The sequence below is a fragment of the Watersipora subatra genome, chromosome 8, assembly GCF_963576615.1.
Source record: "Watersipora subatra chromosome 8, tzWatSuba1.1, whole genome shotgun sequence".
Taxonomy (NCBI): Eukaryota; Metazoa; Bryozoa; class Gymnolaemata; order Cheilostomatida; family Watersiporidae; genus Watersipora; species Watersipora subatra.
This window is the reverse complement of record NC_088715.1, coordinates 57,792,209-57,814,883: the sequence shown is the minus strand read 5'-3', so window position 1 is coordinate 57,814,883 and position 22,675 is coordinate 57,792,209. Positions and strand designations below refer to the sequence as shown.

General features: G+C 36.6%; 1 protein-coding gene across 9 annotated transcripts in view; it reads right to left on the bottom strand.

The window, feature by feature from the left end:
* Positions 1-1,106: 1,106 nt before the first annotated feature.
* Positions 1,107-22,675, bottom strand: part of LOC137402150 (formin-binding protein 1-like) — a 40,078-nt gene continuing 18,509 nt past the window's right edge. Inside the window, exons 8-18 of one of the 9 annotated variants that reach the window (XM_068088628.1) lie at positions 21,522-21,632; positions 18,603-18,707; positions 15,298-15,315; positions 11,506-11,562; positions 11,117-11,146; positions 9,870-9,985; positions 6,119-6,251; positions 5,460-5,565; positions 5,195-5,273; positions 3,795-3,883; positions 1,107-1,727 (exon numbers count right to left, since the gene is read on the bottom strand). In XM_068088628.1, the coding sequence (XP_067944729.1) occupies positions 1,585-1,727; positions 3,795-3,883; positions 5,195-5,273; positions 5,460-5,565; positions 6,119-6,251; positions 9,870-9,985; positions 11,117-11,146; positions 11,506-11,562; positions 15,298-15,315; positions 18,603-18,707; positions 21,522-21,632 (987 nt within the window). In that variant the 3' untranslated portion in view covers positions 1,107-1,584. Of the gene's footprint in view, positions 1,728-3,794; positions 3,884-5,194; positions 5,274-5,459; positions 5,566-6,118; positions 6,252-9,869; positions 9,986-11,116; positions 11,147-11,505; positions 11,563-15,297; positions 15,316-16,016; positions 16,041-18,602; positions 18,708-21,521; positions 21,633-22,675 lie in introns of all 9 variants that reach the window. The other 8 variants (XM_068088623.1, XM_068088621.1, XM_068088624.1 and 5 more) reach the window with 8 other exon arrangements.

Here is a 22,675-nt window from a genome sequence, read left to right as displayed (position 1 = left end):
ACTACTTTTGAATCCTTAGCAGAAAGGTGCATCATGTCGATTGCTAGGATAAGACTTTCATTATTCACACGCATAGATGTCTCTACAGCTGCCTCTGTGACTGCTGCTCATGTTTGGCGGAAAGTTTTTTGCATGGATCACTGTAGATGCTACGAGCTTCTATCAATAAATTATCTTAAAGGTTGACTTGCAACAAAATTCACATTACAGTTATTTGATATGAAAAGATTCACCATGTCTTACTCTGCTGTGTTGTAAGTGCAAAATATGTGGGAATGTGATTACAAGCACTTAAAAACGAACAGTTAATCGCAGCCACACGAGACCACCGTAGTTTAGATTCTCTTTCCAAAACGGCTCAAATGTGATGTAGCTGTGTTAGATGAATTCTGTTTACACTGTCATGCAACCGTATTCGTCGAAATATTTCACAAATATACCTCACGCATTCAATAAAACCATGTCTACTGTTCTTAAACATCTATTTTACCGTCTGTTTAATGCTGTCACTTTTAGCAGTGCTATCTTATAACTTACCGTAAAAATTCATTTAATTTTTTAGCCTTAGCTTGAAGGCGTACATATCATTGTCTGATAATCATGACGAGCCTGTTGGTCATTTGTGATAATCGAAAAGTGCTGCAGAAATTATTTGCGAAGTATTGGGTCACATGATCAGATTACGACTTGCCGATTAGACCAAACCGAAACAAAACTGTAAAGTAGTGAGCATCTATATTTGATACGGGGTCTTCGGTAAACTCAAAGTGTTTGTCATAAACTAGTGCTACGATAAGTTTTATATTTAGCTTTTTATTGCCTTTTCAATTCACGGGAGAACATCACGTGACAAGACGATAACCAAATTTCATGACTATTTCAGAAATAGATTCCAATCTATGGCGGCTTTTCGTTTTTGAACTTTTAAGAGCTTGTAATCACATTTCCACATATGTGGCACCTACAACACAACAGAGTAAGACATGGTGAATCTTTTGATACCACATAACTGTAATGTGAATTTGGTTGCAAGTCAACCTTTAAAACTAAAGTAATTGTTGAACGAAGAAAATTTTAGCCGACAGGATGATTATCAGCGTGAGAAGTGCATTGTGTATGTACTTTATTTATAATATATAATATTACATATATATATACTCTATAGATTGAATAAGCCTCATATTCCCTAACAAAATTTCACAACGAAAAATTAAAATCGACAAATCAGTTTTAGCTGTATCAGTGCAAGCATTATTTTAGTATTTAGGACAAGGGTACAAAGGTGCAATAGCATGTAAGGTTCATAGTCGCTGAGTCACAGCAGGTTGCTCAATTGGTAACAATGATTTTTATTATGTTAAAAAAATGACAAAGCATAAAATTGATGTGAAAACATAATCGATGTAAACTACACGATCTAAAAAAAGAGAAAGATAACCCTTGGTAATGCTGGCTCCACATGGTGAAGATTTGTCATCACCATCAAAGAGGGTCATACTTGAGCATTAGGCGTAGAATAAGTGGCACATGGAAAGACGCAATTTACAATAGCTTGATTGTATTCTAGTAGTTTCCATTAGCCGGTCAGTGTATTTTTATATAAGTGGTGGGAACAAATCCTTCATCGCCATTTGGTTTTCTAATTTTTGTCCATCCATCACCATTGTCTTTGTCAACTATGGAAAGCTCTTCATCAAGCAACATGCTCAAAGCACCTTCGGTAGTCGCTGTGAAGATATACGGCAACTTTGACCAACTGACATGCTTTCCAAAGATGAAACTTTTTTGATGATACAAAATATTCTTCAAATGATGAAAAGGCACAACAGTTGACAAACAATGTCTAAAAGCAGGTATATTTGTAGCTAGCGTTAATCGTAACAATTTTTTCCGACCTTAACATAATCACATGACTATATTAGTGGTAATTTTTTACGCCCCTTCTGATAAAGTAATTTTAAGAATCGCCTCAGTCTTATAAAAGCAAATTCGGTCTCAAAGCTTGTCTGTACTTTGGTTTGTTCGGCTATAGCTATTAAAATATAGGAATGAAGAATCCGCATCGCAAAGATTTGATCTCGGAACCTCCTGTTTGCCAGGCTAATATCTTACCGATTAAGCTACCCGAGATTGGGCATTATATATCATTGGGCAATATATGTCACCATGTGAGTGAAAATATGCATGCCGGTCTCCATTAAGTCTGGTTCCCATATCGATTGCGAGACTCTGGCGGTAACTTGCGCAGCAAAACTCTTGCGACGCTAGGCTCGACGGCATCTGTTCACATAAAAGCTGCATCGCTAAACATACCGTAATTTTCGAACTATAAACCGCACTCCTATATAAGCCGCATCTGCTTTATTTTCCAAAAACGATAATAAAACAATAAATAGGCCGCACCTTTGTATAGGCCGCAGAACTCAGCATGGTACTTTTTACCGCGGCAGCAACATTCCTGTTTAAAACGGCACTGTTTCGTATTAACCGACGCTTTTTAACCTAACGCCTAATGGAACAGTACCGTTAGGCATTGTTTCGTTTTTTTTTTCATCGCTAAAGGCGCACTAACCGGAGATTCTGGTTAATGCGCCCTAGCGGTCAAAGAAAAAGCAACAGAATAGACGCACCCTTATATAAGCCGCATGGCTCAAATCAGGAAAAAGTAGCGACTAATAGTCCGAAAAGTACGGTAATTGCGTAATCAAATAAAATGTTCGCTCGCCATGCCGTTTCTATAATGGTGACTTTCACCCGTACAGTGCATTTCGGGAACATTTCGCCTGCGGGCTTTTGAAATTTGAACAGCACTAAACTTTTGCGTTGCCGCTGGCAACTACCGGCGGTACCCGACGCGCAGGTTCCCATTTCGCCGCTAATAGCCTGCGGCGCTGTCGCCGGTGCTTTGCGACATATATGGGAACCAGGCTTTATTTATGCCTGCTGTCACAGCTCCTATTAGTAAGTTTACTAGCTTGCTCAAATTAGCCATCGGCAATGTGCTAGGCTAATGGCAAGTGGTAGGCCACTACATTACCTGCCACTGTTTATAACCTGTTTTTAATACCGAAGGAACGCCGGGCATTCGCTAGTATTTCCATAAAATCAAATACTCCAAGTCATTTAATTGTCTAGCTCAGAATTTTCATAAAAAGCAAGCATTGATTATTTTCTTAGCTATATTGTTTATGCATAAGTTTGTTATGTAAAGCAACTTGTAAAAGCAAATGCTCAAAAAATTTTAATTGCTGTATAATTGAATACATTTTCATGTTTTGGGACACATAATAGCTGTTTATAGCTGACTGATTTTGAATCATGGAAATCGACAACATTGAAAAATATTAACTAAAATAGAAAAAATAAGTAGCTTACCATGAAAAATCAGTCGTTCGGTTTTAGAGTACAACTCTTTTTGTCCCACCTCACATTTGTTTTTGTAAACGTTTATTTTCACCAAAATAGTAACGATAATGTTTGAAATATAGGAGTAACGGGGATAGTTAACCTATCTCCACTGCAAATAAACTAAACAGAAATGTTAACCAAACTAAAACATCGGGCATCGTTTATTGTTTCCTGGTGACACATAAATTGTCTCCAATACTGTCAGCCTGATTGTATTGCTTGCGCTATCTAAAATTAGCTCTTGGGGATCTCGAAAAACTTGGCTACCATCAGCTAGAGTAAATTTGGCTGCTTGATAGATTGAGAGATCTATCAAGCATGTGAAATGACTTGCGAACGGAATTGTTGGCACAATATGGTATGTAGACCACAACTTATATACGCACCATCAAATGGGTATAGTGCAGTTGCTGTTCCAATAGGAGCCGATGGCTCGTCATCAAACTCATCGTCAAAACTATCGACACTGTTAACCCTGCAACAGAGGTAAGCTCAAGATTACGGGAAAAATAATGTATCTTCGATTCTCAACTTGTAGAACTTACCAGTTTACACTTTGGTCTCCGGTTTTGAGCTCCCATTTCATGTAAGTAAAGCTGAGACGAACATTCTTGTATTATAACCAATTTTGGGAACATGCATTTCTCAATAATGAGCACGCAAAAACCATGCTTAGAAAAACAAACTCGACAACCATGTATGTAGCAGCAAGTAATTCAAACATTTCTGTACCATCATTAAAATCAAATATGCAATACAAGCTGTCATATAGCCGTTGCACTACCAATCATAGATGCACAATATACACGTAAACACGCAGCAGTAAGAGTGGCACTAGCTACTATAAGCAGAAATGATAGAAATGAGATTAGTGATGTCAGAGCAATAGACCCAAGTACAATTTCCGTTGTATTCATAGATCACCATTAAATATCCTTGTTCAGTGAATTATACACGGTGTTAATAAGAGAATTTAAATGAGACGTGAGAAGAGGCTTCAAGAGAAGGAAAGATAGTTCAGAAAATCACTCAGGCAATTACCGCGCATAGTCAAGGGCGTGCAACTCATCGTCATAATAGCCACTATGGTGAGCACTTAGGTGACTTTGCACTGAGTATGTAGAGCTACAACACAACAGCTATATATGTAGGCTCTGATGCCGGGTTGATCGAGGTTGCAGAGAGAAACCTAACAATTGTCAAATGACAAATATTTAACTTTCGTAAGGTTTCGTGGCAAGCATTGATCTCATCTGGTCAACCCTACTGACTGTTGAAGCAGCTGGAATATAAATGTAGAAGTATTGGGGCTGATCATTATTGGTTTAATTATTATTGTTTAGGATTATCATCCTATTTGATTGAAGAAACCAATGTATTGCTGCATGAATATATATATATATATATATATTGCATGAATATATATATATATATATATATATAGCTGGTACATGTTTATTCCATAATTACCAAACAAACCTTTACTGAAATCACAAAAGGAATGACATGTAATCTAATATACGCATCAAGTAAAAACTTTCTATGCTGATGAGAGGCCAAGAAGGCAAAATGGACATATGCTTAGCACATCTGCTAAATTTTGACATTTTGCAAGCGCTCCCTCTTGGCAGATCTTCTATTAGGGTCTTTAGACCCTGTTATGTGTACAAACAGCTATTACTATCAGATTTATTCATCTATTTGTAAATGATAATTACTACTATGCAGAACAACACTAAATTTCTGGCTCACAAAGACTTGACGCGAATATAATGTTTACACTTACATTGTTGACCTGTTGGGAGTCTGGCCAGAGACGCTGTTTGGAGTCTGGCCAGAGACGTTGTTTGGAGTATTGCCATTTACTACAACAAGAATAACAGACCATATTTTCAACAATGACTTCCGCAAGCGTGGTAGAGATGAGTTAGTAAACGCTCTCCAAAAAACAAGTGCCTCAAGTTCTAAACCTGTCTTCACACCCTTCATCCAAAGGGAAAAAATTTTTCCCGAAGTGCATTCATAAAAATTAACACACAGAAGAAACATACTTGGAGTGGAGATGTCAGCTGAGTGTGTACTGTGATGGGATCCGATTGATTGCCGCCTAACCATATTAGGTGTTCCTCCGCTGCCACTAGCAGTCGCCAGGTAGCCCTGAAGGTGGTAGAGACTGCATTTATGATGTACATACAACAGGTACATACAACATGTGCATACAACACGTACATAAATGTGCATACAACGTGTGCATACAACATGTACATACAACATGTGCATACAACACGTACATACAACATGTGCGTACAGTTGGTTCTTCAATATTGATCTCTCATAAAAGAGGATCCTTGCAAACGTTGATACTTAGCCGATTTGAAAAGGGGAAGTGTTTTAAGCAATGGATTTGATAATATGCGCTGTGACAGCAGGTGGTAATGACCCTTTAGCAATTCTACATGCATAGACCATGTGAGATTTCCTCCTCTCGTGTTGCCATGACATTGAACACAAATCCCTTAAATACCTTAATACTATACACATACACTATACACATACACTATACACATACACTATACACACATACACTATACACATACACTATACACATACACTATACACACATGCACTATACACATATACACATACACTATACACACATACACTATACACACATACACTATACACATCATGTCCTCGAATTGTACCATACCTCATATTTTGCCATCTCTGCTTCAAGATTATCCATCTTTATTTTGTTATCATCAAGCTGACTGTTGACTGAGTTAGCATCACCTAACTTGGGGTTGCCTCTATATACGTCTTGCATCTTAACGAGACCCTCCCTTCAACAAAAGAAGGCTGGACATCAATAATTAAAACACAGCAACCGTAGGGAAAACACTGGCGTAAGTGATATCGACATTAAATGTTTGTAAAATATAAATTTCTAAAGGAACACCAATAAACCCAATAAGGTGTGAAATAAGCTGGAGTTGTAATGATTTGGCCGATTGCGTTCTTTACGCATTCATCTTACTGACTTATTGACTTGAGACTTCTACAAGTATCATCAGAAAAAATGATGCATCTTTGTTGAATCGTGAATCCGTGTTTTGGATGAATTTTGTTGTTTTTTCATATTGAGAAAACAACAAAATGCATCCAAAACATGGATTCACGATATTTTATGTTTTTACCACAAGGTAAGTGGAAAACATCATTTTGAATGAGCTACTGATTGCATACCAAGTCTCATATCAGCTCACCTAACCCTTTTTATCAATTGACAACATTGAAAATCTTTAGATACTGAAACAATATTAACTTATCTCATGAGGTATTAATGACAATTTCAATCTCGGTAAATTTTTGTCATTCGCCAAACGAAACTAATATACCTTAATAAAATACATTACTGGCTTAAACTACAAAGAAATTGAACCGCCCGTAATCTATGCAGACTGTGTTTTGGCAATGCAGTACAATGCTTATCGCACATGGCAACAATGCAGGTGCTTGGTGTTTGCTACAACTTTGCAATAAACAAATTCAGCCAAATTGTTTTGAAATTCTAACAAATATAATAAAAATGACACCAAAAAACTTGGTGGAATTTCTGTAAACTTGGAGAAACAAACCAATTTTCTATTTGCCACCAAAACTAACTTCAAATTTACCTCCCACAATGCGTCTTTATATAATGCATTTATGAAATACCGACATTGCAAAAACAATCCTGTTTTCATCCCTCTACCATCTTTGTTTGAGGAACAGCTAAGCATACTCGATTAAACAATTAAAAAATATTGACCAGGTTTATGCTTGGCTGACTTTAAAAACATTTAGAAATAAAAGCAACATAGGATAACTTGTAATTATTGTGACTCAATACAGATTATCGCTCAATATATGAATGGTTATATTTGGGACATAACATTAATAGGATGCCGTATGGTAATGCTGCGATGACACTTTCGGTTATGATTAAATACACAACAATGTTAAAACTGAGCTACAACATACTTCAGCCTCTAAAAACTTTCTAATTTGAACAAGTGATAAAGTCCTTTAAACGGTTCAAGAACTTGCAATTTGAATGAAATGGTATGCCTAAAAGAGGTAATTTGCATTTTTTGGATCATCGAGCCTCATGCTCCACAGTCAACCATAGCCGGCTGAATAAAAGCAGTATTTCAGTTGATTAACCGATTTAGGTAGCCTAAATTGGTTAATCAGGTAGCCTAAAAAAATATTAACTGTCCTAAATTTTATTCTATAGTTCCACAAATGGATTCATTCATAATTGGGATATCTCAAAGCTAGAACAAGTTCGAAATACATTGACTATAATGCTGAGCTTGTGTACAGGTAAACATCACTGGCAGCGAGCCGTGGTATGCTTACGGAGTAGGGTTCACAGAAAATGTACTTATTGGCCTTGAAGTCAGACATAGTGAAATCAACCAAGGAATTAACAATCAGTCCATAAATAAAGTAGACGCTCCTACAACGTAAATAATCCGTTCCAGGAAAGTATATGTTATAGAGCATTAACTTTACACGAACAGTAAAATACATGTAAATTGTCTAATCCGTTCTAAGATCTTTCCAAACTCACCCCTTTGGCCATACAAAAAGAAAAAACTAGACTTAGCTTTTTAATTTGTGGGCTGTACCGTAACCGCAGTATTATTGATTTGCATTGACAACTTTTCTCCTTTTTTCTGATCAATTTCACTGGTTTTATAGACTATGATTGCAATAAGTTTACGATAAGTTGATGGGAAGCGCACATCTTCGACATTCGTTTACAATGATTTGGTTATCTTTTCTACGCAGCAAAGCCTATCTTGCAAAATAAAACTAATAACAAATATTTTAGATGTCTACAAAAAAGCAAAACAAAAAAATATTTTTACTATAAAAAGAATAGTACTACCTGTTCTTCGTCTATCTGTATCCAGGGATCAAGGCTAGGATAAAAGATAACTTTCGACGATACTCCAACTCGTCACATTCAGATTGGTGGACCGACGTTGTAACGCCTGCACCAATCGATTGCCTTCAAGTATTTTTGAATGATTGCGCAGCTACCTTATTCTCCGTTTTGCCAACACATCTGATGATCTATTACGAAAAATTAGAATGCAACGGAAGTTGTATACGTAATAGAGATAATGCTATACGCACGTCGTTTTTTCTCTCGTAAGTGCGGCGAGATAGGCTACCATTCAAATCGAATTTGAGAACTCGCCCTGACTTGACACTTTACGTCATAAGGAATCTTTTACGTAATACGAAGCAACAACTTCATATAAATTATTTACGTTATCCGGAATTTACGTTATAGGAGGTATACTTCATAGGAATGTATTCCGTATTGGTATGCCAAGGAAACTGCATAAGTATAAGTGGGTCTCAATGTGATAGAGGAAGCAGTAAATATTAACAACAATAATGTTATTTCCGGAAATGGTAGAGGAACTGCAAAATATGGATGGACCTGTACTAGCAACTACATGTCACACCTGTATCCTGTATACAGGTGTGACATGTATACAATGAATATAAATACCAGCCAGTTACAAGAACAGCTACATTGGAGTGGGTACATTAGAAGAAGAGTTGGTAATGATACCACTCAGCTATGTCTGGAGTATTGGGCAAATTTTACAATACCTGGAGATTGACCTCATTGAGGTGACCCGATATATGCATGATTATCTCAGCATTAAAACACTGACATCAGAAAGATAGAAATATAAATCAGCGGTCAATGTATAACTGCTGTGGTTGACAATGGTTTTTGCCTTCTTACGAAAAGACTACTAACGGCTTATTATATATGTGTTGTCCATAAACAAGGTTTCATGATTAACGGTGAGAAGCTTGAAGCACATATACTGAATATGGCTGATAGCTTATTCTACACATACTTTATTCCTGAATAAGACAAAGATCTTAATCATTGGTGTTACCTACCACAAATATGCATGGGCTGTATCATTGTCACATATAACTTAACACAGTCAAATGCACTGACTTACACAGCATCACATATCCCTCACTATTATAGGTTAACATGTATGAGCAGCTCCGAATAGTCCTTCACCGTAGTTGTCAAGTTTGCTAGCAGATTACTAATAGCTGACGAGAGTTGTATTTCTTTGTGACATTGTCATGCGATACTTTGGTCTTATTTGTCTTCAGCCAAGTGATATGCGCTTTAGTATAATAATTTTAACTTCATAAGAGCCACGGTTAGGTCAGTTAGTACATGTTTGCCTCATGTCAAAATATTAATTTTGAAGTCTCTCACAGCCAGTATTCTGGGAGATCTAACGGAGATCTAACACCAACTCAACATTCATAAAATTCAAATCATTGTAAGCCTTTTAGAATCAAACGTTTGTGTACATGCAATCCCAGGTTAGTAGTTCTCACTAGTAGTTCCCACTCACCTCTCTGCACGCTCCTTCGTGATCTGATGCTTCAGGTGTTTAATCTTTTCTTTGAGTTGTTTCTTCTGCTGTTGCGGAGGGAGATGACCGAAGTCCTCCCTCTCAGGCTCCTGGTTCTAGAATACATCCGACACAAACTTACTAGTAGAACAATACAATCAGTGAGGACTTGTGACCACATGAGATAATCACGGGCATGAATAAAATTATGAGTGTTTGGTTTGAGTATTCCAAAGCAAATATGTCAATTTCTAGAAAAGAAAGTTGTTGTATTCTTATGAATACATGCAGACACCATCTACTATACATGAATAAAAACCAAATATAAAACAGTATAAGAATTACTTTGATAATTCTAATAGTAAAATATCATACTTGCCAAGTATATTTGCAGATTTTTTATACAAGAAAATTAATACCTTCAAATGCTTGAAAACAGCTTAAACCACAATTTGTTATTATTAAATATGGAATAAAATCACAATTCATGCATTGTTAAAATAAGCTACATCTTGACTAGGAGTCGTCTCACCATGCACTAATACACTATTAGTCAGCGACCATGATTGTCGTATAACAAGATGAATATAATTAACATACATTTCCAATATGAGGCAAAACACTGATACTTCAGGTAATATTATGTGTCTTAGAACATCAACCATATAATCATTGTGACCTGTCGTGATTAACAAGTTGCAACAGAATGAGGAGTATGGCCAAGCTAACTGGTCCTAACTTTTTACACCCTATGCAAAGAAAACCAATGTGACAAGTGAGGGCTGCATAGCCATTGGATCTCAAGCCAGCTAGACAGCAAAAAGTGTCTTGAAAAAGAGTACAATGTGGAGACAATCCTTATAGCTATTGTGTCTGGGTCAAACAAATTGAATACCAATATTTTTGCCAGTAGTACTGACTGACATGCAGGGACATAGCACTGTAAAGGTATGCGAGGAGCCTGCGATCCAAGACTGCTTGTAAACATCACATGTACTTGGTAATAACATGCAACATTCCATGGAGCTATTTAAAGAAACTAGTTTAGTCTATGCATTATAGCTATTATTGCTATTTCATGGCAAGTCAGAAAAACACTGAAGACCAGTGGTGACCCAAAGCAGCAGCAAAAACCAGCGCACCGAACATTATTTCAAAAGGTTGGATAGGCTTGAAGCCAAGCAATAGTGAGCGAAGGTGGCAAAGTGTGAGACCGTAAGATGATGGATCTGAACTAGGAGGCTTACCCGAGGGTTAAAGCGCTTTAATGATTCTCCCTACAGTCAGAGAAAAGCCAACTCACTTCAAGAAATAATAACAAAATAGGAACTTGTTCCTGAAAATGCTGTTCATTCAAGTGTCAGAGTGTACCGTTGAAAGAACTAAAATAATTGGTCAATAATGTACAGAGGGATTGAGCGAGGCAAAGCCGAGCACCAGTCAAATACTTAGCAAGACAACTCCAAAATAACGAACGTTGTTGTAAATTCAGACTTTCATGCGGTCTCCTAACTGTAACTCACACTCGACAGACCGGTGCCATGCCACCATTGATCTCCACAAGCGGACTACCACTAAAGGATCAGAGTTCAATATGCGTAAACCAAAGCACTTTCATTAGCAAAAGCGAAACCACCTGCAATCGAGTGGGAAGTGTTTCACTTTTAGATCTACCAATGTAAGTCTTTTTGCCCTGTAACAAAAGATGCATTACAAGGTGTGTTAGTAGTGCCTGCTAAGGTACACCGCTTCTTCAACCGGAGGCCAATTCTAGAGGTAGAAAACAAGGCCAAGTTTTAGCACTGATATGAAGATCCTTACTAGAAATAAAAATAAATACAAGCATATAATTTTTAAAACTTGAAATGGCTACGAATAAATTTAACAAAATAATGATTAAAACTAGGGATTTGTAGTAAAGGTCAGATGCATTTTGTTACTAATCTGGCCTATAGCCCTTTTTTCCTTAAACGCAACCAAACGCAGCAAAGCAATAGCTATATGACATGGAAACTGCGTTTAGGTCAGGTTGTGACTCGGAGAGCCTAAAGGTGAAAACACACTAGGAGATATTTAGAGCGATATCGCGCTGCGTGGCGCTAATCTGCGCTAGAACTCACTCAGCGTGCTCATGCAGAGCACAACTTTATCGCTGGCGAGATGCATTTCGATTGGTTGGTTTTTACCAGAATGCAATTTTATGGCGGTTAATTATTTCTTATCGATGTTCACCAACATATAGCAGCGACAATTGGCTATTTTGTTACGATTAAAGCATCTTCAGAACGAACACTGAATTGTTCATAAATTTAATAATAGCACTCCCAGTCCTGCACACCATAACAAACAAGCACTCCCAGTCCTGCACACCATAACAAACAAGCACTCCCAGTCCTGCACACCATAACAAACAAGCACTCCCAGTCCTGCACACCATAACAAACAAACACTCCCAGTCCTGCACACCATAACAAACAAGCACTCCCAGTCCTGCACACCATAACAAACAAGCACTCCCAGTCCTGCACACCATAACAAACAAGCACTCCCAGTCCTGCACACCATAACAAACAAGCACTCCCAGTCCTGCACACCATAACAAACAAGCACTCCCAGTCCTGCACACCATAACAAACAAGCACTCCCAGTCCTGCACACCATAACAAACAAGCACTCCCAGTCCTGCACACCATAACAAACAAGCACTCCCAGTCCTGCACACCATAACAAACAAAAATTACAAAAAATCCGAGTTGAAAACCAACATTTGGAGTCAATAGTTGCGCAGGTTGACCATCTTGAGAGTGGTAAATATTTAATATATTAAATATAAAAAACAATTACAAATAAAATATGTACAAAAATCGTAAAAATATTAGTTAAAAATACAATAATCGTTTTTTCTTATGTCTTCTTGTAGTGTAGGCAGCAGGGGCGGATCTACTGTGGTGCATATGGTGCAAATGCACCACCATAAATATGGCAAAAAAAATTTAAAACAAAATTTTTTAAATCTATCAAGAATTGAGTAAATTACAATTCATTTCACTGAGAACTTGCTTTGGGAGGAAATGAACAAAAACGGCCTAGTAGAGCTCGTTGTAACGAACCAGTTTTAATAACATTGACCTGAATTTGTTTAGCTTAAACAAATGAGAATGGTCCTAATAAACATCCCCAATTGAGCAACAACTTTTTCGAAAGAAGTACTACAAGCAACTTTAAAAGCAAAATGTCTCAAAAGAAAGGTCAAGAACGAACTTTGGATCATTTCTTTCGACGACAAAACAACAATTCAAAAAAGTATGCCCTAATATGTCTGTTTTATAATAGCATCGTTATGTAGCTAATACTACGAAACATTTTTTATGGCAGTTTGCAGAAATGATGGCTAATTTCTGCACAGCCAAACCAAATGGCTGTTGAGGTTTGGTGATTGATTTTGTCTTGATTTCACTTTATTGCACAAATGTTTGTTAACTTTCTGTTTACATGTAATCTTGATATACATAGTATAAAGAATATTATAAATCACTAACTTAATCATATCTAATGTCAATTTTTACCTCTAAAATTGTTGTTTGCTGCAAATAAATGATTACACTTTTTTGGGCTCAAACACACCTCTCCTTCATTCTAAGATTCCTAAATTTCAAAAAGTTCCGCTAGCGCGGGGCCAGGTAAGGGGGTCGCCCCGCGCACCCCCTCCCACTCTAGATATATTACACAAATTTTGCACCACACACTTTTTTCCTAGATCCGCCCCTGGGCAGTGTACAATCCATGAAAGTGAGATAGGTTTAATAACAAATGCGGAAGTTGTTTAAGTTGTTGCTTAGACGGCGCCATATTGACTTACATAAATTTATTAAGAACTCCGAAGAAACTTATGATACGGAATTTTATTGGCAGTTTGCGAGCGTGCCCATTATATCTTTTGCTAGTGAACCGCTCAAGTGTGTTTATGCACACGTCAGCGATATCGCCACCCTCCTCATGACGCTCGTGATAAAATCGCCTAGTGTGTTTGGACCTTAAGTGTTCACATGAGAACACTGTCAGAATATAGCCCCCTCAGTGATACTTCAATGGTGGATAAAACAGTATTCCATGCAGGAGTTGTGGTTAGTGCCGAAAGAAAACAACTTCAACGTCCAATAAAAGAGTAAATGGTAAAATACTATGGCTACAATATAGAAGCTAAATACCGTATATACTCAACAGTCGCATTTCTGGGTGACGATTTTATGGTCAAATTTTTGAGGCTGACTTACACATGATTAACATTTATGGACATGTTGCTATCGGGTTAAATAAAGTGGTGTGAAAATAAAAAGAAACCTCTGTTATATCATAAGCATAAGTTATGGCTTTTTATACACACCATGGTATAAAAAGCCATAACAAACGCTAACTAAAACACAAACAACGATGTTTCTTCATATAAATGTTTAAATAACTTCAGAGAATTACCGGTATCAAATGTCGGGGAAAAGATAGCATGTATTACCAGTAAACAAGCTTAACATTGCAAGCTAAATCATAAAATGGCAGCCACTATTTTGTGCTGCACTGCTACGTGCCAGTTTTAAATTTAACAAGTAATATAATATATTTGAGGAAGTGTTCAGCAAAATTTTATAACTCTAAAAACTTATATTGCAAACTGTTAAGTAGATGTTTGTGCATTTACAATGTACATGGACCGCGTATACATGCGATCGATGTAAACATGAGTATATGCGGTAATAATTAATACAATATCAAGTGTACTGGTTGTAACAATGGAAACAGTTACCCGCAGTAGAGTTGGAATCTAAAACACAGACTTGTGAGTTACTAGCTACTAGTATAATCTCATAACTCTGTTACTATCTACTAGGATAATCTCATAACTCTGTTACTAGCTACTAGTATAGTCTCATAACTCTGTTACTAACTACTAGTATAATCTCATAACTCTGTTACTAGCTACTAGTATAATCTCATAGCTCTGTTACTAGCTACTAGTATAATACCATAGCTCTGTTACTAGCTACTAGTATAATCTCATAACTCTCTTACTAGCTATGAGTATTACTATTAAAGTTACTAGCTCATGATATCCTTTGGCATCAAAAGCGAGAAAGCATTTGCTATAACTCTTTGGACTAGTTGTGAATGTTGGCACTCGCTAAAAAGCACTGCAGCTAATCCAGAAATCATAACATTGTTGAGTAGCCTTATTTTAGTAAAGAGGCAACGGATTTAAAGAGAGTGTGACAATGAGCGGCTGGATGGAGTGACGGCAGCTTAACATATGATACTGCAGCCATGCAATGAAATAAAGAACTCTGAATTTTCCAACCCTAAGAACGACAAACTGCAGTATCATGGGTGATTGATGTAGCGCAGAAGCTAACAAGTAGTTACAAAATTCAATATTTACCCAATTGATTGTTGAGGACTAGAATAAATAAAAATATACTACACAGTGAATAAAACAGAGTATTCATGAGAAGATAATTAAAGACATCTTAAAATATTATGGGCAAGGACTGCAAAAAAGGAATCTCATGCAAAACAAAGAAGTAACGCCACACACTACCATGTATTGGCAACTTAGTAAGTTTCACAACCACAAAGCATGCTTGCTTTCTTCGCAGAGTGTGTTTATTTGACGAAACAAAAGACCAGCATCTTCCATCAAACGGATAGGCACAGAGCATGTATATAGCAACAAAAGATTGTGAAATAACTTATCCAGAGCACAGTTACAATTCCTTAGGATCTGAACTTATTTACCACTTGTTTCCCTCTGACTATTTGAGGTATGAAAAGAAAAATCAATACTATGATTCGCAAGTTTAATTACAAAAGATTACTTGTAATAAAAGTACATCGAGAAATGACGCAGAAAAAAATATATAAATTTCTCATAAAACTTAAACAAGAGCTCAACAAAGAGCATGGCAGCCATGTAAGCAGAACAAGGAGACACACAAGGAAAACAACATTGATAGCAAGATAGGTAACACTGCAGCAACACTTGACACATACAACCACGGGTTCAGGCAGACTCAATAGCTTTGGTATTACCGAACCAACAGACAACATGCAACTACACTAGAAAACTAAACCGATACTCCGATGTAGGAATGATTTTACCTTGCCGATACGAAAACTTGATGTCTAAAGTTAAGCAATATCTACATTAACATTTGTGATAGCGAGATGACAATAGCTGTCGACCATATTACAAAAATTCTAACCCCTATTTGAAAATGGTGTTGAAATCCCAGCCATTAGCCTGCCTGCACACCCTCCAGACTCATAGATATGCCCTGTCACAGCAACACCTGCTGACCCGAGGAACTATTCGAGCTGAGGAAGCAGTCACAGACAGCCTTAATTAAAGTGCTTTAAAGGTTGACTAGCAACAAAATTCACATTACAGTTATTTGGTATCAAAAGATTCACCATGTCTTACTCTGTTGGGTTGTAGGTGCAAAATATGTGGAAATGTGATTGATTACAAGCTATTAAAAGCTCAAAAACGAAAAGCCGCCGTAGATTGGAATCTCTTTATTTCGATGACATAGCCACGAAATTTGGTTATCGTCTTGTAACGTATGTTCTCACGTGAATTTAAAAGCCAATACAAAACTCAATATAAAACTTATCGTAGTACTAGTTTATAACAAACACTTCGGGTTTTACCGAAGACCCCGTATCAAATATAGATGCTCGCTACTTTACAGTTTTGTTTCGGCATTATTCAATCGTCAAGTCGTAATCTGATCACGTGACCCAATACTTCGCAAATAATTTTTGCAGCACTTTTCGATTATCACAGGTGACCAACAGGCTCGTCATGATTATCAGACAATGATATGTACTCCTTCGAGCTAAGGTTAAAAAGTTTAACGATGTTTTACGGTAAGTTATAAGATATCAGTGCTAAAAGTGACAGCATTACGATGACGATAAAATAGACGCGTAAGAACAATAGACATAGTTTTATTGAATGCGTGAAGTATATTTGTGAAAATATTTTGACGAATAAGGTTGCAAGAAAGTGTAAACAGAAACCATCTCTCACAACTACATCACATTTGAGCCGTTTTGGAAAGGGAATCCAAACTACGGCGGTCTCGTGTGGCTGCGATTTTCTGTTCGTTTTTGAGCTTTTAAGAGCTTGTAATAACCTTTCCACATATTTTGCACCTGCAACACAACAGAGTTAGACATGGTGAATCTTTTCATATCAAATAACGGTAATGTGAATTTTGTTGCAAGTCAACCTTTAAGAGTCCCTACACATAGGGGTGTATGCAATGACATAGGGCTCGAGTTCAAATCCGGCATCCCTTAAAAATGTAGAGCAATTTGTACGGTAGGTTATTGTCTTGATAATGGTAGATGAGGGTATTTTATTGACAGTAGGTAAGTGCATGCAATTCAATGCATCATGAAAGGTCAACCGGTTGATATGCGATAAATGCATTTGGTTTATACTAATAATCTTTCTTATGTTATCCTCCCATTGATGGAGTATTTATCGCCATGTCGATCACATGTCGTAGAAAGTAATATGCGGAGGATCACACCAAAGCTTGGGCCTCAACAAATGTCTAACACACTTTTGTTGGACAACAATTTTTTTTCGATATTTCATTACGCTTACTCTTCTGAGATATGCATGGGAAATCCAAAAGCACTCCTAGCCATCTGTTGAAAAACTAACAAAAAGACCCCATATTGTAGAATCACTTTTTTTTCTTCTTCAAATCTTTATCATAGTAAGAACAGTGTTTATTAGGCTGTCTGAAGCCGCACTAAAAGTGTTAGGAAAAAGATTGCCTCAAACAGGAATTGAACCTAGAGAATCAGATTCAAGGGCAAGTACACTACCACAACACCACTCAGTCACCTTACCACTTCAAGGGATAATTCTGCATATAATGATTACTCACGACAATCTCTCGCAGGGCATGAGCCTGGTAAGCGTACTAGTACCAATAATTTTGGCTATACCCGATAGAAACCGATAGCGGCAATAACCCATCGAATACAATTATCTAGGCAAATGTCCCATTGCACATTGTTCATGTGAAACAATCCGTTAGATCGTGTTATACAACAATCTTCAAGATGTAATCACTAAGTGTTAGCCATTTCAATCGTTAGCATCTTTGTAAATGGCTAAAATCTATGTGCGTATTTGAACCAAATTTACACAAGCTCTATGGTCTCAACAAGTTATTTGATGACGTATGCATATTGCTGAACGCTATTCTTTACACCACAGTAATACAAGTGCATAAATGCTTCAGCCAACCACAGTCTATTCTCGTAATAACAAGTACTTTAACCACTTTGTTGTAGACCTAAAACCATCGTCACGGCGATGTGTTTACATACTTCCTTAACTGACTAAGTGGTCGAGGATATATTTTAGTTGTGTTATGGTTATTTCAACTTTTACTTTTGTATCTAAAATGTATTGAAAAAGTTCTTCGCTATAGGAAATATATTTTTTTACATATCGTTCTTTGTCCTATTTACAACAAGAGACCGTTACAAAACAAGTAACCAACATGGCAATATTGTGACTTCACGGGTCCTATGCAATAAATGACATACAGCGGATCAACCAGACGAGAGACAAAATATGTCATCCAATGCAAGCCAAGACAACAATCACTAGTAAATTAGCAACTCTCTAACTTCCACACAACCATCTCCACTCACCCTGGCTCCTCCAAAAATTTTTCCAAGACCTGATCGCTCTTTTTTACTTTTGCCCCCCTTTGTGGTACCAGCTGCTTTGATAGGCTCCGATTTCTCTCGGCTCAGCTGAAAGTAAAGCAGCGGTTATATGTATTACCATCGATATTGGCTGGAAGAGGGCGAAACTGCACCAGATGGGCCATGGAGGTGAATGACTGCGCACTGTATTGGTTGTAGCATTTATTGAGAGAGTAAAGGGTAACAATAAATGTATTACAACTTTAAGAGAATTAAGGATTACATGGAGTGTAAAGAAGAATTAAGAGACAAGGCACCCTGACACAGTATAAAAAATGGACTCCAGTTACAGTATCCTGTTGCGGTTTTTGAACCCTACTATGTGAAACACAAAGTTTTTCCGGTCCCTCGTTACAGAATTTTCCTTGCCATATGATATCAACAAAAATGTCTCTCGAAGTTCAAATTTGGTGGTCGGCGTGCTGCATACATCATAGTCACGAAGATGCCGATATACTATTCGTCGAAATTCCTTCCACAGCGCCTAAAAGAAATACAATGTTCTCTCTCTCTTAGCTCAGCATTCTTTGTGTTTCGTAAAGGCTTGATCTTGCATGGGTGAAACGATATCAAATTTCTAGTTTTAGTGTCTTTTACAAAACTTTAATTTTGTCACAGCTTAAAAATTTACCCCCTATCAGTTCCCGGCTTCATTTTCACTACAACTTTTAGCCGACCTCATTAAAACATTTTTCAACCTAATTCGACAAGAAAGCCTGAACAACGTTGTTTTCGAAAGTGGCCTCTCGCATGCTTGACTATTTAATGGCCATCGAAAGAAAAAATGAAATTTTATTTACTGTACCTTTGGAGTGACGTGAGCTTGAACATGTAGTGGGTAGAGCAGAGAATAGGTAAAAAACGTATTAACTCTTTTACTACCGCATTAAATTCTGACCAAATGATTATTCTGCCAAAATTAATTCATGCAGATTTTCGAAAAATCGACATACCGCTAGTATTTAAGCAATATCTCGAGAATCAAAACAGATATCGTTTTACTGTAAAATGCATATTATTCAGAACAAAATTCTCTACAAGATAAGTATAAAATTGTTTAATGAATCACATTCTTGCAAAATTTCTGACAATTCCTTTGCATTGATTGAACGCGGTGTGTTTCTTACAGCATGACGTTACCGTTTTAAAAAAATAATTAGAAATGGAAAAACTGAGCCAAAAGATATCTATTGGTTGACAACAAGGTTGTTTCATTAGAAACAAAATTTAATTGGTCTAGCTAATGTGTGGGCTTTGAAAAGAAAAGTGAAACCCTATTGATAAGCTGATACATCGGCTTACGGTAGCGAAAGAGTTAGTGCTAATTATGTTACTTGAAAACAAATTTAATATGTAATAAAGTGAATTTTTGTTACCAGGTTAAGGGAAGTTGTTTGATTCCTGACCCTCTGTTCGAAGGGATCGCAACTCCAACTTTGCTACTGGTTTTAACTCATTCGCACCTGACTAATTTCTAGGTGATTAGCCCCAGATACCGCTCATTTTTCAGAAAGTTGCCGTAATTCAAATTACTACTACAGGAGACAGGCTTGAGATAATTTACTCATTCAAGTTTCACAAAAACCAGCCAAGTCTCTTCTTTCAAATTATATCACATTTATATAGACAACTCATATCCCTTTCATGTAGATCCGTGCCTCAAAGAAGATAGTTTCAAAAAATTTCCAACTTTTAAAAAATTGTCATTTGCTGAAACAAAGTTAGATTTGCACCATAAAAATTACAAAATATACAAAGTTTGACTAAAATTACTTATTTATTACATACAATACATAGTTATGAATATTAGTTATACATATGCAGATAGTCATGAACATCATGAAACTCTAATTTCGAACTTTTCCTCGCGAGTATCATCCTTCAAACAAAAGACTAGCAAATCTATATGCCAATATAACACAAATAAAACGTCATGAAAATGTTTCAAATAATAAAAATATGTTCAATAACTCTGTTGTTGACTTTTCAGACTTCATAGACAGCTCTAAGAATCAATATGACCCTATCGAAACTGAATAATAACGTTAGTCTGACTACGGTTGGCAGCCTGAAAAGTGCATTTTTATTCGAGCATAACGATTCAAATTGGCAAAATTAAAAGTTAATAAAAACTTTGAAACATTAAAAATAATGTTTTAATTTGATTTATGCAGTCTTTCAATGTCTTACCACTTCTGAATCTGCATATTTACTTCTAAGGTTAAAAAAAATGATCGCGAATGATAAAATTTCAAGTCGGCACGATGATTTCAGGTTTTGGTAGATATAGAGATGGGTGTACTAATTGGGTTATAACTTTTGCCAGAGACATCATTGAGGCATATTTTAAAGTTTGTCTGATTGGCCAGAAATATTTCTTTCTAACTAATCAAAAATATTCCTTTATAATTTAAAAATAAGGATGCAAGGAGTTGGTAAATTTCAGACACGAGTTAACTCGCGTTGGGTGCCTAGCGACATTACAAATATGCGAGTTAACTCGCGCCTGGGTGCGAATGAGTTAAAGGGAAAATATTACTACTTTTCACACAAGGAATGCTGAACTGAGAGAAATCTATTGTCATATCTCTTTCAGGCGTTGTGAGAATATTTTCAGTGAACAGCATATCAGAATTTTTGTTACTTCAACGTAATAAGCACACCGACTGCCGAATTTGAAGTTCGAGCAAAAATTTGTTGAATTCATATGGCGAAATGGATTTGTATGGTGAGAAGGAAAATCTATATTGTTCTACTTCATAAGGCAAAAAATCATATAACAGGGACATCGTAAACCGAGGACGCACTGTATATTGGATTGTACCAGATAGGCTGGTGTGTTGTTTGGTATAGAGACCCCACCTTGCTGTTGGAGCCAACCGACTGGGCATCTTCATTGCTCAAGTCCTCAAAGGCAATGTCCTCTGGAGGAAAGAATCCCGATTTGAATTTGTCTATAACTTTACGCGAGTCCTACGAACAGACAATTCATTTTTAGCATTACCAAAAGCACTGACCTGAGAGCAAACCATCAGACAAACGTGCTATGAAGATGAGTTACAAAATCCCTCGACTGCCTTTCTATGCAGTAATTAGTGCATATAAATAAAATATTGACATATACATTATATAATAGAAAATACAGATAAACAAACCTTATCAGTATATAATTGAGAGCACAATACCAAGAAAATCAAGATAGCAATATCTATTCTAAACATGGGCAATATTAAAGAGTGTAGAACTGTCAGAACCTAATCATTTTCTGTAAACAATATTTAGTAGGAGAAAGTGTAAAAAGTAACTAGATGCACATGAGGGTTTGTAGAATCTTTTAAACACCTTCATCATTGTCTATATTTATACCTGCTTCTTACATGCATCTAAAAGGGCTAACACTAGATTTAAAATGAGTTCCTGTTTTTTGCCATCTATTCCCCTTCTCATTTGTATAGCTTCTGTCTACATGATAGCATCAACCATCTATTCCGCATTCATTGTTTATAGCTTGAAATACTTGATAACTTGAGATACTTAGATAACTTGAGATACATTGATAACTTGAGATACTTAGTTAACATGAACTGGCTGGCACTGAAAAGCTTTTGCTGGTTGTTCTCAACATTGGTTCGCTATACTAAAACTCTATGCTATATTTTTCATCACTCAGTGTCTAGCTTGTGTTATCATCACTTACCATTATTACAGCTAACTGAGCGTACCACATAAAAAAACCTGAGGACTAGACATTCTGTTTGTAGCAGATGCCCCTGCATTCACAGTAGCATACTCCTAAGTGATTAATATACTACTTGCCTATAGTTAAACAGCCTTTTATACCATTAGATATTTTATATAAGTGGCTCAGGCAGTGATTTCCAACCTTGTATTTCGTGTAACTAGTTGAGATAACCAAACTACCCATCACAGCAATCGCTAATCAAGTTTACTTTCAATTTAATCATGTTTTACTATAAGCAGTTTAATTTAGAATCAGGACTTATATGAGGATGTTA